Source organism: Nelumbo nucifera, chromosome 2 (genome assembly GCF_055504915.1).
Source record: "Nelumbo nucifera cultivar China Antique chromosome 2, China Antique-T2T, whole genome shotgun sequence".
Taxonomy (NCBI): domain Eukaryota; kingdom Viridiplantae; phylum Streptophyta; class Magnoliopsida; order Proteales; family Nelumbonaceae; genus Nelumbo; species Nelumbo nucifera.
In genome coordinates this window covers 102,217,605-102,233,767 of record NC_142650.1, presented here as the reverse complement: position 1 = coordinate 102,233,767, position 16,163 = coordinate 102,217,605, and the positions used below count along the sequence as shown (strand labels likewise).

The window sequence follows — 16,163 nt, the reverse complement described above, 5'->3', positions numbered from 1 at the left end:
CACAACCTAGATGAAACACTTGTTTTTTGTAATAAGCATTTTCTGAATTTTCTCTCCCTGCAAAGTTGACCTCCACTAGAGGAAATGAGCAATGTTCTGTAAACCGGACCAGACCGGCCAGTGAACTGTGACCCAGCCCCTGGCTGGTCCGGATATACCCCAAAACTGGTATTTAAAAAAACGGGAATAATCGGTCACCTGGCCGGTTCAACCGGCGAAACGTAAAACCGGTCCTGGCTTTGTATAACCGGCTGTTTTTTTTCATTTTCATATTTAGTACAAAAAGACAAAAAATGTTAAATTGGGCCAAACAGGACCTTAGGTCCAAATCCAATCAAATCCCAAATTCGAAAACCTCAAAACCATTGTTCAAAACGGCAAAACCTAACCTAATACCACCTGACCTGACCACCTCCAGCTCCACCGACGCCATTACCGTCGCCGCCAATAGGTTCTCTCTCTTCTTCTTCTTCCCGCGGTGGACTCTGTTCACCGCGCCCCTCTCCCTCCAACTCTGAGGGCCGGTTCCTCTCCTCCTCCTCCTCCTCCTCCACCTCCTCCACCACCACCTCTAACTCTTCTTCTTCTTCTTATTCCATTGATTTCTAAATTCCGAACCTGCAACGTTTCTTTTTCTTTGTTCATTACTGATTAGCTAGTTTACAGTTTAGTTACACTTAAATTTTAAAAATTTAATGCATATTTTTTTAATTATTGAACTTCATTATTTAATTACTCATGAAATTACAACTTGATTTTTGCTTCAGGTTTGGAATTTGATCATTCCTTCAGGCTTTCACTTTCCACCAAGTGGAGTCTCCAACTAGTTGTTCAGTCTTGCAGGTTAGCTTACCTAATTGTCTAAGCCCTTTCAAATAGCTGAAAATTGAAATTGAATTTAGAATTGTGATTTGTGATACTGATAATGCAATACTAAAATAGCTGAAAATTGAAATCAGTTTTACTTTATCATGTATGCATTATAATTTTTGAATTGAAGGTTTGAAGTGTTCTTGACTTATTTCTATTTTGGATCAATTTTCCTTCATATTCGGTAATTTTTTTTTGAAATTTTATTTATTATATATATATATTTATTACATCAGCACAGTTTGAACCCAGTCGGACCTATAACCCGTGAACCTCTGCCTTTGCCGGGTCAATGCCTGGTCCGGTTCTCTGAACATTGGAAATGAGGATTAATCAACCCTGAGGTATCAAGAAACTCCCCATTCTCTCTCCCTCCAAATATGGTCTTCATCTTCTCATCACACACTATAATCTTTTTGTTTTTATGATCCTGGAGTAAGAGTACATATAAGAGAAGGAGAGCAAATCAGTATGTAAATTCATCAAGGCAACTCGTAGTATACACGTTAAGTGCATGCAGAGAAGAAAAGCAAATGCTGTTAGAAAATCATCCAAAAAGCTAGTTCTGTGGCAATCTATGCCAGGAATTGTGAAAAGGATAATGCGGTGGTGCAGGTTTGGTGGCCTAACTAAGCAACTACGACAGCAGGTGATGACTTGGAATGAATTTGTTTGCCAGTGTGACAGCTGGAAAAAAATGTCAAAATCTGATCTAGGTTCTCCAATTGGTTCTCCTGGAAGTAATTCACCTGTGGTAGATGACTATGTGGGTAATAGTGGGAGTAGGTCATTAGCTTGTTAAGAGGGAGGGGAAGGAGGGAGGGAGGGGGACTTCAGAAACCACAGTGGCAATGCTCTCCTTTGTATTCAAATCTAACATAATACAGAAACATGGTTCATGCTATATAAATACTAGCTTGTTAATGTTGAAGCTGATGGGCATTTTGGGATATTGTCAGGTTAAGATAATTCCTAGACCATAGTTAGCTGGATGCTTGATTCTTTGCCATTTCATAGAAAGTCCAGATCTTTTGGTTCCTAGACCCTAGATTGGCTAACACTCTAGCAGATCCTTCAGCTAAGACAAAGAATTAAAAGGGCTTCTCTTTAATTTAAGGTAGGTAGAACAGATTATTTCAGTCTTACTTTAGCATTGTACTTTGCTTCTCTTGTAGCTGTTTTATCTTAGATGTGTCTATATTATTCATGGCCTTATTCTTTAATTAATAGTTTCCATTATCATTCTAAAAAATGAAACAGAAAAAGAAAAATATAATCTCCAACTTGAAGCTTCTTCCAAGGAATAGTTTCCCATACCTCTAGTCTTGCAATATATCTATAGGTGAATGATTTATCACCCTATCATTAAGCAAATGTTTCTGTTTATAGAATTAGACAAAGAAAAGCAATCAATTGTAGTCAAATGACTATTCAACATTGTAATGCACAAAAGTGTCTGATGGATGTGAGTTTAGCAAAAATGACACCCTAGCTCTTCTCCTCTACCAGCATAAAAGGTTCAATTAGAAATATAGAAGGCTTCCATATAAAAACAAATTCAAAAAGAAGACGAAATGTAGGATAATAAAGTTTATAAAGGTAATAATGTATCTTCTACAGGTAGAGATAACAAAATAAGATTTTTTTTTTCATTTTCTATATATATATATATTTTGCATTTTCCTTTGTGGATTTTTTTTTTACAAAATTTCTGTGTTTTTCTCCATTTTTGCAAATTTTTGGATTTTCTGCACTTTCTACAATTTTTTGGATTTTCTTCAATTTCTGTAATTTTCTGGATTTCTGGATTTTCTACAATTTACTGGATTTTTTACATTTTCTGTATTTTCTGCAAAATTTTGCACTTTCTTCATTTTTGCAAAATTTCTGGGTGTTTTGTAATTTTCTGCAAAATTTCCGCATTTCTGAATTTTCTTTCTACAACTTTTATGTATTTTTTTGCATTTTCTGTAACTTTTCTTTATTTTTTCTGCAATTTTCTGTATTTTTGCAAAATCCCTGCATTTTGTTTTTGCAAATTTTCCGCATTTCTGAAAAATTATTGTTTTTTTTTTTCTTTTGCAAATTTTGGGTATACGGGTTGACCCAACCCATATATTCCACATCATAGTTATGAGAACAAAGAATTTCTCTTAGTCTTAAAATTGTTTTTTTTTCCCGGGTATACGGCTTGATCTGACCCGTATCTGCTACGTGGCAGTTATGAGAACAATGTGTTTATCTTAAAATTGATCTCCAAGTATACTGGCTGACACAACTCATATATGCCACATGGCAGTTATGAGAACAATGCATTTCTCTTAAAACCATTCCTTTTTGGATATACGGGTTGACCCCGTCTGTATTTGCAACATGACGGTTATGAGAACAAAAATCTCTTAAAATTGATTTTTTGGGTATACGGGTTGGCCCAACTTGGTTGTGTGGTATTTGATAGAAAAATTTAAAAAAATTGAAGGAATTAAAGATTTATAATGGGTCATAGTGGGTTGATGTGTCAATATGGGTGGGTTGGTATTCAACCCAACCCAACCTACCCATTTGCCACCCCTAACTGCACTCCTCTCTCTCTCTCTCTTGGGCGGGTGAACTCGCTAAAAGTAGTTTTTTTTTTTTTTTTTTTTTTTTTTCCTGTGGGACATACCAGCTTGGGTTCGACATATAATCAGTAGGTCGAAGCAGATTTGTTCGGTCAATCCTCCTGCCCTCCATTTATTGCTTTCTTCTCGCTTCTTTACTCTTTACTTCTGACGCATTTCTGCCCTTCATTCAGTTTTGGAGGGCACTGGAAGTTGAGGTAGCTGCAAACACTTGTTCTCTCTCTTGATGTTTTTCCCCCCTGATTTGCTCTCTCTTGAAGTTCAAGATTGGTAGTATCACGTTATTAATTGTTTAGTGCTCTTCTGATTTTCGTTGTCTTTATTTATTGTGTTTTCTTTGGCAGTTAAATTGAACCTGGTGAAGATGAATAAGAGGAAGAAATCAACATTTAAAGGAGGATCATCCTCCTCAATTGCTACGGATTCGGCAGACCAAAGACCAGACTTTAGGCAGATAATGAAGGACGTCGAGTACTTGGGTACTAAACTACCTTCTTCCTTGATTCCCTGTTTCTTTACTGTGTTTTTTGCTTTTTCATTTGTACAGTAAATGTTTTATATTCTCCAGATTTAGATAACTGAATCAACCCATATTCTTTTTTTTGTGTGTATGCACTCAGTAAAATTGCTAACTTTTATGAAGAGAAGTATATATTCTTATTCGTTTACTTATTTACACAATTTAAAATTAGTAGAATTATCTGTTTGTTCATGAAATGTTATTTTTTTATTTAGATTTTGCATAGAATAATGAAAAACCAATGTTCTTATGGGTATAGAAAGAGGGGGAAGTGAATTTTGGAGTAAGGATCTGAAATTAGTAATTGATTTCCTACTATTCTAGTTGCAATTAGCAGACTATGAAGTTAATCATGGGGTTCTTAAAAGGAGCATAGCATGGATTAAACCGAGTAGTAGAGTAAAAGGCAAAAAAGAGATGCAAAGATGGGCTCAAAGCTAGTGGTTCAAGGGATTGGTCTCTTGATAGTGGAAGAATATGGTGATTATTAACTAAAAAGGTTGTTTTTGTGAGAGATCGAGCATATGAGGGAAAGCTACAGTGGTTGCTATTTGGATGATGGAATGGAGTAAGGTGGCAATATCTCGGACTCCATTTTGTTGGAAGCATGGATTATGTCCACAGAGGCAATGGAGATCTAAGTTACCCAAATACAACACTGAAACAGATGACAAGATGCGTTAAAGGTCATCTTTTAAAATTGTCAGGGATAGGATGGATTCCTCTTCTGGCTTATTCATGGAAAAATCCTTCTTTCTTTCCATTAAAGGGAACTGAAATGATAGTGCTATTGTAGAGAAAAGAGTTTGGTTCTCCACTGTTCCATGGAGTATCTCCATCATATTGGAGGCCCTTTTGGTGAAGCATAAATTCTTGCAACCTTCTGAAAGGGAAATACCTAAACCAGTGCCATATCTTCATGACTGCATCATGTTGACAACTCTGGAATTTCTTCTTGGAGTTGGTTAGTCTACAAGGTCATCATTCATGCAATAACATGGGGCATATGTGAAGAAAGAAAAAGGGATAGCCCTTGACAGCAACAAGTATTCCTTTGAAGCTCTAAGAGGTAGATTTCTCAACCTTCTTTCTTCTAGTTACCCTCTTTAACTATTGAAGGTAATTCAGCCAATGTAATCAGATGGAGCTTAATGGTTGGAAGGGGACCCTGGAGACTAGCACATCTCTTGAATGAAATAAGAGAATCAACCACTGGAAGAGCAGTTCAGATTAGTTGGACACCAAAAGATGAAATTCCAAAAGCAGGCAGTTTAGCCAAATATGGGGTTAGTAGGGTCCTCCATATGGTCATAGCTGATTTCCAACTTGCTATTTTATTAGGGATCGGCTGCCTGAGTGCTTGTTCTTACTTGTGCATTCTTATAAATCCCCTCAAGTATATCCCTTATTCTTTTGTGAATTAATATATTTGTAGTTACCTCTTCTAAGAAAAAAAAAAGGATGAGGGGGTAAATCAAAGAATAGGGGGTTTTCATTCTAGAAGGAAAGAGAAAAGGTGAGATGGGTGAATTTGGGGAAGGCAATTGAAGTATCTTTTGTGGACCTGCTATTGTTCCATCATCTGATTGTAACTAATGATCTTAAAATTAGACTGTTGAACTATGATTCTACAATTTAAATGATGACCTATTGGGATGAGTATCAGCCTATCAGGTGTTTTTTTTTTTTTTTTTTTTTTTTCATTTTTTGCATCCATATGCTCATGTTTATGTTTCAGAAACAAGCAGAAGGCACAAGCATTACACATGGTTTTTTTAGTGGACAGAGAAGATAAGAGGTCCACATGATGTTGTAGTCTCTTGTGGAAGTGGGTTCCATTTTATATGGTCATAGACAACATACATGTTCAATCACTTCAATGCAACGAAGCATTTAACAAAATTATGGTTGGATTTTTGATGCATGGGCGGTGTGCCTCAACTCTAGCAAAAGGAGTTTGCACATCTCTTAACCCGATTTACTTTTACTTCCATGTCTTTTGTCAGCCACTTGAATTTTTTCTTTTGCTAACCCAATTATAACTCTAGCAGCATTGTTCAACAAATCGATATAGGCAGGATTCTTACAAAATTGCCAAATTCTACATTTCTCACTTCCATCTATGAATGGTGAGTGGCTTTCCCTTTAGAATCATAGATGAATCACGAGGGGGAGAAACCAGAATTCAACTATTAAGAATAAAGAAAGACTATAAAAAATTTAGGGGTTAGGAACTAACCATTTAACAAGGTTCTTTGTTAGCCTTTCATAGATGGAAGAGGATGGACACATTCAATGTTAAGTGTTGTACCATTAGTAGATGGAAGTGGGAACAAGAAAATGAGAAACAAATGTGATGAGGGGTAAAATGACCCTTCAATCACGAGCTGCCACATGGTGGCCAAGAATCATCTTAGGACACTTTGGCATCATACCTGGTATGACCTTGCTTGAACGCTCCTCAACAGATCGGCTCATGCAACCTAAACAAGTCCCTGACTTGTTTAGGTTGCATGAGCCTAGGCGCACAGGCAAGGCGAATTTTAGGGTATGCGCCTTGCCTAGGTCCTAGGTGCAACCCTTTCAAAAGGCGCATGCTTAGTGTGCCTAGGTGTGCACCTAGAGGTGTAAAACAGGCAGTGCTGGGCCAGCATGGCACAACTCGTGTGCGGCCCACAGGCCATGCTTCCCTCCCCCGGGATATTTTGGGGGGTCGACTCGGCACGGCCTACGGCCCGAGTCGGGCTGGTCTGGCCCGTGGGTCAGGCCGGGCCGTGCATCGGCCATAGTTATTTATTTTAAAAAAAATGAAAAAAAACTTAAAATTTTAATTTTATATGAATTTTGATGTATACAATTGCTTATATATACAATAATTAAATAAAATAGTATAATAAAATTGAAAAAAATTGTTTATTTTATTAATATATTATATACTATATATTATTATATAATTATAATTTATATAATAAATAATATATTATATATAAATATATAAAATATATAAAATATATATTATATATTTGATTTTATATGTTTGATTTTATTTTTAAATTTTCATTTGAATATGCTTTACATGTTATGTTTATGTATTTTAATTTTAGATAGTAGGTTTTTTAAAACATTTATTTTAAAACTTAAGTTTATATTTTTTTATTAATATTGTGTTTAATATTTTTGGTATTTTTTGCATTTTGATTTTTTTTAATTTTTTAGCTTTTTTTTTTGTATTTTTGTGCCTTACTTCAAAAAGGTGTGTGCCTCGCCTTGTGCCTTGCACCTTGGGCACCAATCGGCCCGTATGCCTTTTTTTGCGCCTTGCGCTTTTAAAACATTATGTACGCCCATTGGATTCCATGAGCACGACCTACCCCTCCGACTTGTGCAACCCACGATCTAGGGGATCACGTTGACTGTAGGATCACTCCGACCTATGTGGCACGTTCTCCCTTATCTGTGTACATCACTTAACGCCTCTGAAACGCATGCGGACATGAAGCCCATATGGCAGTGGCACGCGGTTCCCTTCGCTTCATGGGGAACCAGATAAGGGCGAACACAACGTTGTGCATGCGTTCACCGTAAACAATGGGCGGATAAACCTTAGCATCTCCCAACGTGTTAGGCACGCTACATCGGGCCTCGAGGTCTATATGGTGACCCTTCACCCTCAAAAGTACATTCACTTTTTTGCGTACTTACTCTGCTCTGATTCCCTGCTCATTAGCTCTCTTTCTACCTTGTCAGCTCGGTGCTAACTTGACCGTTGGAGTCCCTCGCCTGAGTCATCCCCCGGGCTCTCTGACGTGTTTCTTCTTGCAGATCCGACCTGCTGATCTCATCTATCTCTGTCTGAGCTATCACTGTCAGCAGGGAACTGGTACGGTTTCACCCTCATCAAAATGTACCAAGGATTCGATGGATCCATCATTTGCTCTAATTAGGTTAGGTATTGCCACCAAAAAGTCCTTGTATTTCTAACTAACAATATTAAGATACATGGGTATAACTGTGTAATGACTTGACTAATTGGGATAGCAATAACCCACCCTATCCCACTCTTGGCATATAACAGCAATAACTGTATAAATAGGGGCATTAACACCCCTATTTTGGAGGGCCCTGAGTGCATTTGTCACTAGTTGGAAGATATATACACTAGAAGAGGGGAGTTTGAGTTGTTAACTGAGGAATTGAGTATCAAAGGAGAAAAGAAGACTAGGATGACATATTGTCAATAGATGAGGTTGACTATGTATTTTCTTCAAAGATCAATGTTCAAATCAAGATTTGAGGAAGGAAATAAAGTTTCTTATACATTCTAGAGATTCCCTGGGAAAGAGAAGCACTTTTGCTGATGAGATGGCAGCGGCTTAAGTGGTTCCCTTAGGAAAGAGGAGTGATAATCTCATTAAGATTGCTCAAGTGGGCATTGGGCAAAGAAAGAGTATGTGGTAATGTTCCTTTGAGGAGGGGAAACTTATCCTTGCACATATTGCTCAAGTGGGTAATGTTCCTAAAGGTTTATCCTCTTCTTATTGTGAAGGTTCAGGTTTAAGTAGGGCTGTGAACGGGTTGGGCAGACTTGAACTGAACCATTGCTAGCCATATTTAGTTTTACTGATAGTGGTTGTTGGGTGCATGTCTTTGGGGATGGTGTCAGATTGTGTATTTCTCTTTTTTTCTTTTCTGGTCATAAATTTCTTGCCAAAAAGGGAACAAATTACGGCTGGGGAAATTGCAAGATGCTTGTGCAATTTATCCTTGTACAGATTTAGATTTTAGATCTGCATTAGCAAGTCTCATTTGTGAACAGAGTTGTTTCAAGTTTGCAATCATCACCTTCTTAAAAAGCAATCTCTCATACTATCTATAAAAAAAAAGCAACCTCTCATACTGATAAAAAAATGCAATCTCTCATGGTGATCCCTGTGATGTCAGGTGACTTTCTATTAGGTGAGAAAGTGTCGTGAGTTTGGTGGCTCAATGTCATTTGAGAGTATACGAGTGTGCTGTTAATTAGATGATTTTGCCCATCTCATCCATTTACGATGAATATTTCAGATTCCTATGTATGAGAAAGTGTCGTGAGTTTGGTGGCTCAATGTCATTTGAGAGTATACGAGTGTGCTGTTAATTAGATGATTTTGCCCATCTCATCCATTTACGATGAATATTTCAGATTCCTATGTAATTTAATTGATAGGTGGTCTTCTCTCCCTAGGTGGACCTAAAAACCATTATCCCTATCAATAGAAAATATTATGTCATGGCCCTTATTTTTTATTAATCTTTCATTTCCTTGTCCCTGATTTATTTCTTCTCTATTTTAGTTCCTTTCTAGTTCCTTTCTTGCGTGTTTCTGTTTGATACATTTATAAGTTTATTTTCAACTATTTGTTCCATAATAATTAGCGACCCATTAGCTTTAGTCCCAGTACTGTTTTATCTGTTTTTGATAGCAGTAGCATTTGATCCATTTTATTGGAGCATTTGGAAATTGGAAGTTGTCTTTTGGCTGGAGATAACCTCTATGAAGGAAAAAAAGGAATTATGTCTTCTGGTTATCCCTCAGATTAGTCATGTTGAGGAGGCCTTGCTATTGACAAAAGCATTAAGTTGAACTTGATAAACCAAGGGAACTGGTACAGGTAAAGATTGCATAACAGTGACACCTTGCAACCTTATATCAATATCAATGAGTACTCATTGGATGCAACCATGATTATCAGCACTAATGGTTTGAGGTCAAGGTCTTACCTTTTTTGATAATAAAACAAAAGCAAATGTTATTAAGAAGAAAACAGAATGCAAGAGTCCCTCAAAGGAGGGAGGTGATAAGGCTTCACCAAAAAACAAAAAGGAGACAATGACATCATAAATGGACAGTACAAAGCTTTTCATACCCAAGCAAAAACAAGAAACCAAAACACCTACTACTTAAACTTTCTAATAACAAGAACAGACTCATCTTTAAAGTAGACCAGAAATTCGACCCAAAAGAATTTCTTGAGACTTCTGAAAATTACTGTTGAATTAACACCCAGATGACTATCATTGGTGAAATATAAGCACACATCCTCTCAATATTTCTGTACTTTTCTTCAAATGTTAACTACATCCACACTATAAGAGATATGAAGTGCTTGATGTCTTCATTTTCTGTTCACATATAATCAATACTTGCCATCTAGAATCCCCTTTTGTTCAAGTGATCTGCAGTAAGAATACTATCCATCCTTTTTTATTTTGAAACGCATGATACCAGGCTGAACTTGGACTGATGACTAGTCTTACATTCCAAAGGGATTTGTTACAAGAAAAACAGGGTCTGAAGTTAATAAACGCAAAAACACACATATGATCACCCATACTTCAGTAGGCCCAGGCCAATCCTGAACACAAAACCCAGGTCCAGGCCTGGAAATTTGTTGGCTGGGTTAGAATTTAGAAATGATCACCCCTACTGCAGCTACTGCTTCTGGGCACTAAGGGAACCTTAAATCACCACCCTTAAAAATATGAATTACATCAGAAAGTTTCTAACAAAAGAAGAGTAATACCTAAGTTTGCCTTCCACTGCTTTGACTTGGTTAAATCTGTCATTGATGATTAACAAGTTGTTCACAATGCATCATTTGCAAGGAAGAAAGAAAAAGGAAAACAGAATTCGTCACTTTTGTCTTCCTATGGCATCGAATAGGATGCATTGAAATTTGCACAAAATTTCTAGGAGAACTTGGACTGTTTGGGGACTTTGTATGGATTAATTTGATACAGATTTTCTGTCTGGCATTTTAACATGGAAATAGATGCCATCCAACTAGAACCCACTTTTTCATGCGTGTCAGCCCAAGATTTTACTATTGCTTGTCAGTGGTCATTTTATTCTATTTTTTGATCAGCAAGCAGTTATTTTATTTTTAAGGATTCCCTTTACACTCCTTTACCAAATTTTATACAATATGATATGGTTTAGCTACACTAGGCCTATAATTGTTACACTTATTTTGAAATACAGGGCAAGGCATATGTTGATCCTCCCCCACCACCACCACCAGAAAGATAAACAAAGAAAATTCTTGTCACCTAGGCATTGCCTCAATAACTTTACTTGATTGACCATTGATTTAGTCTACAATTAAATAAATGGAAAAGGGCATCATGCTTGCGTCTTCATTTATTTATGCTAATGTCACATTTTTGCACATTCTTCAGCAGTATGCCTTCTATTACTCTTATCAAAAAAGCAGCATGCCTTTCTATTTTTTTTTTTTTTTTTCAAATATTCACTTGCAACTTTTTATTGGTTTAGTTACCTCTGACATGACCTGGAAAGAGAGGAAACAAATGGAGAATCGGAGGGTAGCTGAGCAGTTGGGCGGAAAGGTGACAATTTTGTGTATTTCCAATTTCCCATTCATTCCTGCCATTATAAACCTATAGCCAAAGTCTGCGATGCGATTGCATTGTCTTATTTAAGTTTTCTCGTTGGCACAGCCTCAAAAGAAACACAGAATACCACTAAGTGTAGCAAGATTGACCATGAAGAAACAAAAGGAAAGAGAACAGAAAATGCTTCAAGAGGTGACTGATGTGGTTCATGAGATTGTCTCTTGTTCTCTAGTAAGTAATAACCATTTCAAAACTGTGGTGCTGAAATTTGTTCATGTATCAGGGCATGGTTCTTGGACGCTTTGGACATAACCATGTAAATGCTAATAAAGCAGCCGAGAAGCGCAAGACAGAGGACAGGGTGCTGAAGTCAAGTGAGGGCTATTTTAGGAACGGTGTATTGGATGTGAAGCATCTATTGCGGCCTGCTACATCTAGAGACAGAGATAATCAGACAGATGTTTTCACTGAAGGAAAAAAGAGAAAACAGTCTGGAAAGAACAAAGGAGGGAAGAAGCAGAGGGGGAAAAAGCGCAGGTAAACACCATTGGGAACATGTGCAAGTGTATAACCATTCACTGAAGGGGATTTTTTTTTTCTTTGTAGTTTTACTCTTGAACCATTTAACACTCAATGTCCTTTTCTTTTGTTTGGTTGTATGACACCTAATGAATCTTTTGAATATCAGAAAAAACGATCGTAGAAGAGAACAAAGAAAATAGGGATAGGATTACCTAGTTCATTATTCTTAAATTCAGATCCCCATCGTGGTGCCTCTGTCTGGATAAACTTCGTTTGGAAAATGAAAAAATGGTTAATTAGGGAAAATCTATGATGCCGGAAAAACATAGTACCCGAAGAGCTTTGACCAATCATTACCCACCTGTGAATTTTGTTAAATATCATCTAATTGGTTAAAACGTTTATGATACTGGTTGATTGGTCACAAGTTTTTCAGATATGATGTCTTTCTAGCATCATAGCCCAATCCATATATATAACCCTGCAGTTTGAAAAACTACTTATATATGCATTCTTCTAAACTAGCTCCACAGGACATAAAATAATCCCAAAACGCTTAGAGCTGTAGTACCAATTTTGCCTTATATATGCCTTCTAAACTACTTATATATGCCTTCTTCTAAACTACTTATATATGCCTTCTTGTAGTACCAATTTTGCCCCTTTATGTTCAAAACATTGTTAAATCAAGCACTTCAACCATTTAGAACTGTAACATACGACTATGCTTCTGTAATCGATGTCTCAGCGGCTTCACTTTAGGCAGTTTTCACTCTGGTGGTAGGTAACCATTTTCACAATGGCTCACACTCCTGTGTTAGGTACCTTAATAATTAATCCAATCAGGAGTAGAGAAAAGGCAGACTAGGCAGTTAAGGTCAATCCAAGCCCAACTTGAAGACTTGGGCCTAATGCCTGAATACGAAGCGAACCCAAGTTCAAGTCCAATTTACCCAATCGAGGCCCAGTCTAAACTAAAATTTGACACTTGAGTTGGGCTTTGGAGGATGGAATAGACTTGGGTTGGTCAGTCCACTCGGTCGGGTTCTGGCAGGCTCGTTAGGTTCAATGTAATTATAAAATGGTCCTAAACCTATTTAGCATCAATTATTTAAACCATCAAATAAGAATATTGTATTTTGTTCATAGGCATGCATAATCTGGGTTCAGGCTGGCCTAGAGTTGGGTTAGGATTGGGCTACCTAATGGTTAGGTTTGGTCACATCTGGAAAAATAAAAATCAGTTTATGTATAAAATTGGGGATTTTATAATTCAATCCACCTCAGAAGTCTGACCCCCACCGTACAGGTCAGATGAATTCTGCCTGTGGATTGATGCCAAATTCACGGGCAGGATGCGGTTTGTAGGGGGGAGCTACTAACAGACTAGGAGGGGGTTGCAATTTCAGATTTCTGAGTTAGATTGCAGTCCACTTATCCCTATAAAATTTTGGGTTGGGGGCACCCAAGTTGTACCCGTATGACAGTCTCAAATGAGCAAGCAAATACTTAGGATTTATTTGTTTTGCAGGAATAGGGATATGAAATCAGAATTGGAATCCTATTTCCATTCCTGGTGGAATGGCATTCCCTCATTCAAGAGAATGGCCATTTATTCTTTCTCTAGGAATGAAAATCTATCCTAACTGATCTTATTCCATTCCTCCTGTTTGAACCAAACAAGCGGGAAGAATATATTATTCCGATGCCAATTACATTTTTTTTTTTTTTTGCAAAAGAAAGAGATCTTCATTAACTGATTGTAGAAAGAGCTACATGAGAAGATCGTCTAGAGTCATATTGGATACATAACTGCCCCATGCATGACATGTAAGCAAAAAGATGGGCAGCTTGGTTGTGCTTTCTATTAATATGTACACAATTTATAGATAAAAAGTCAGATCTAGCATGCCTTAGACTGCAGCGATGTAGTTGATCCACCCAATGCTTTGCTGGTCGATCTGTATTTACAAGATCTATTACATTTGTGCAATGGAAATATCCCCCCATGAATAAAATATATAAATTTGGAAATGTTTCCAATGTATGGTTCTAAAAGACTGTAAGCACAGTGTGAGGACTGAATCTGGTCTCATCCATGGGTGAGGTCTGGTCTTGTTATTGGGATAAATGAAAAAAAGTTGGGTATTCTAGGGTCTATGGGTTTATCTTATTTGAACCGGCCTGATGAATTGGTCTTGGTTGGCTTTGGTGGAATCTGCCTTGGAACCAAACTTGCCTTGAAATAAATCCAAAAATACTTTAGGGATGTAAAAATTTGAACCGAATAAATAGTTACAAATGCCATGGTCTCACTTGACCATTGAGTTACTTAAAGTGATTCGATCATTTGTTTTCATGTTAATATTTGAATGCGTATAGTAGTTAATGTAAAAGGTAATGTTTACAAAATTTAAATTTTAATTATAAGTTTTGAGCCATATAATGATATATTCTACATATTAACTTACTCAATTTAATCAACAAAGATAACATAAGTTTACTATATATATTATACTTATTAAAAGGGAAAATTCCTGATCACTACCCTGAACTTTAGGGGTTGTGTCAAGTCAGTCCCCAAACTTCAAAACATGTCTATGCAGTATCCTGAACATGTTTACACAATATCCTGAACTTTTAGAATGTGTCTAATAGGTCCCTGCTATTAACAACCTGTCAGTTCTCTATATCATGTGATGACATGTGCCACTTAAAACTTTTAAAACATCAAAACTACCCTTGCAAGAAGACATTGTTTATTGTCTTCTACCTTGAGACTGAAGAGCTGCACCATTGCTATGATAGTTCTAGGAACTGAAGATAGTGCCAAGAACAGATTTGAACAAATCAACCGCTTGGGAATTGACCAAGTTCCAGCAATGGCTGAAACCCCCATTGCTACAGTTTCTTGTATATTCTTTATTATTTTTTTAAATTTTATGTAGCTGATGAAAATTTCCTGTATATTCTAAAATCCATCTTGAATAGTTGCTACAACCTTCCTATATCAACTAGGATGCAAGGGGAAATGATGTTGATCTTAGCATTTACAAGGGAAAGGTTCTGTTGATTGTTAATGTTGCATCACAATGGTATAACTTAGTTTCTTTTTGCTTATTTTAGAATTTATTTGTGTTTGAATTTGACTTCATTAACCACAGATTCATCGTTGGTTATTGGTAATTTATCATTCTACAAGCTGGAAAACAATATTTCTTGGAATCAAGGTGGAACAACAACATAGTTTATTGGAATCAAGATTTCAAGTTTAAATTATTTTATGTGGAAGTGGTAGATAAAGAAAATTAGATGACACCTGGTGGGCAATCTTGACATTTTCAAATTAACTGATGGATTATTAATGATAAGGACCTATTAGACACATTCTAAAAGTTTGAGGTACCGCGTAGACACACTTTGAAGTTTGGGGATTGAATTGACACAACCCCTAAAGTTCTGGGTACTAACTAGGAATTTTTCCTTATTAAAATTCAAGTTTTTAAAGAATATGCTTTTTTTAAAGGGAAAAGTAAACAAATAACAGGTTCCATGGGTAGACCTTGGAACTAACCTTCACAGGGCAGGTTCTGGATCCAAAAACTTAGAACCGACCCTTATAGGGTAGGTTCCAGGTTTTTCCATGGAATCGAACTGAATCGACCCATTTTCACCCCTAGTTACTAGTGTTGATAGACTCTGGATGTGGACCTAGTCTTGCTTAGTTTCTTAAGCTGTTTCTCATTATCAAAGATGAGAGTTATAATTGTAGCTGGCCAAGCAAAGACAAGCACAGAAGGACCACACTTCCGGCTTCTCATTTCTAAGGTGACGTTTGGGAAGTCCTTTTTTAGAAGATATTCAGGTAGACCTGACAGCCAAAAGATGACGTGAGCTTTTGCATTAAGATCTTAATAGCTTGAAAATCGTTTGGTTAAGGCGTGTTTTTTCTCATGAAGACGAGTTGAAAAAAGGTGAAAAGCTCTATTTGGAGCTTCCCAAAAATAGCCTGAAATGGGTTTTCTATGTATTTTCGAGGCTGTGGCTTTTGATGACTAGACTTTTATCCAACCAAATGGGAAATGACCAAAACGTGGGCTGCCGAATTTCTAAAAAGCCGACAGCACACACGAAAAAAATGTGCCAAATGAAGCCTAAATCTTTACTTGTTTGGCGTTTTTTAAAACCATATTTGGTGATGGATGGTATTAGTACCATTACGACCGGGCTTCTTC

General features: G+C 36.9%; 1 protein-coding gene across 1 annotated transcript; it reads left to right on the top strand.

The window, feature by feature from the left end:
- Positions 1-317: 317 nt before the first annotated feature.
- LOC104611112 (uncharacterized) lies at positions 318-12,159 on the top strand. The gene is made up of 6 exons (XM_010278038.2): positions 318-451; positions 768-843; positions 3,836-3,970; positions 11,327-11,400; positions 11,512-11,598; positions 11,690-12,159. Exons 3-6 carry the CDS (start codon positions 3,856-3,858, stop codon positions 11,945-11,947), a joined length of 534 nt encoding a protein of 177 aa, XP_010276340.1. The 5' UTR covers positions 318-451; positions 768-843; positions 3,836-3,855; the 3' UTR covers positions 11,948-12,159.
- The last annotated feature ends 4,004 nt before the right edge of the window (positions 12,160-16,163 follow it).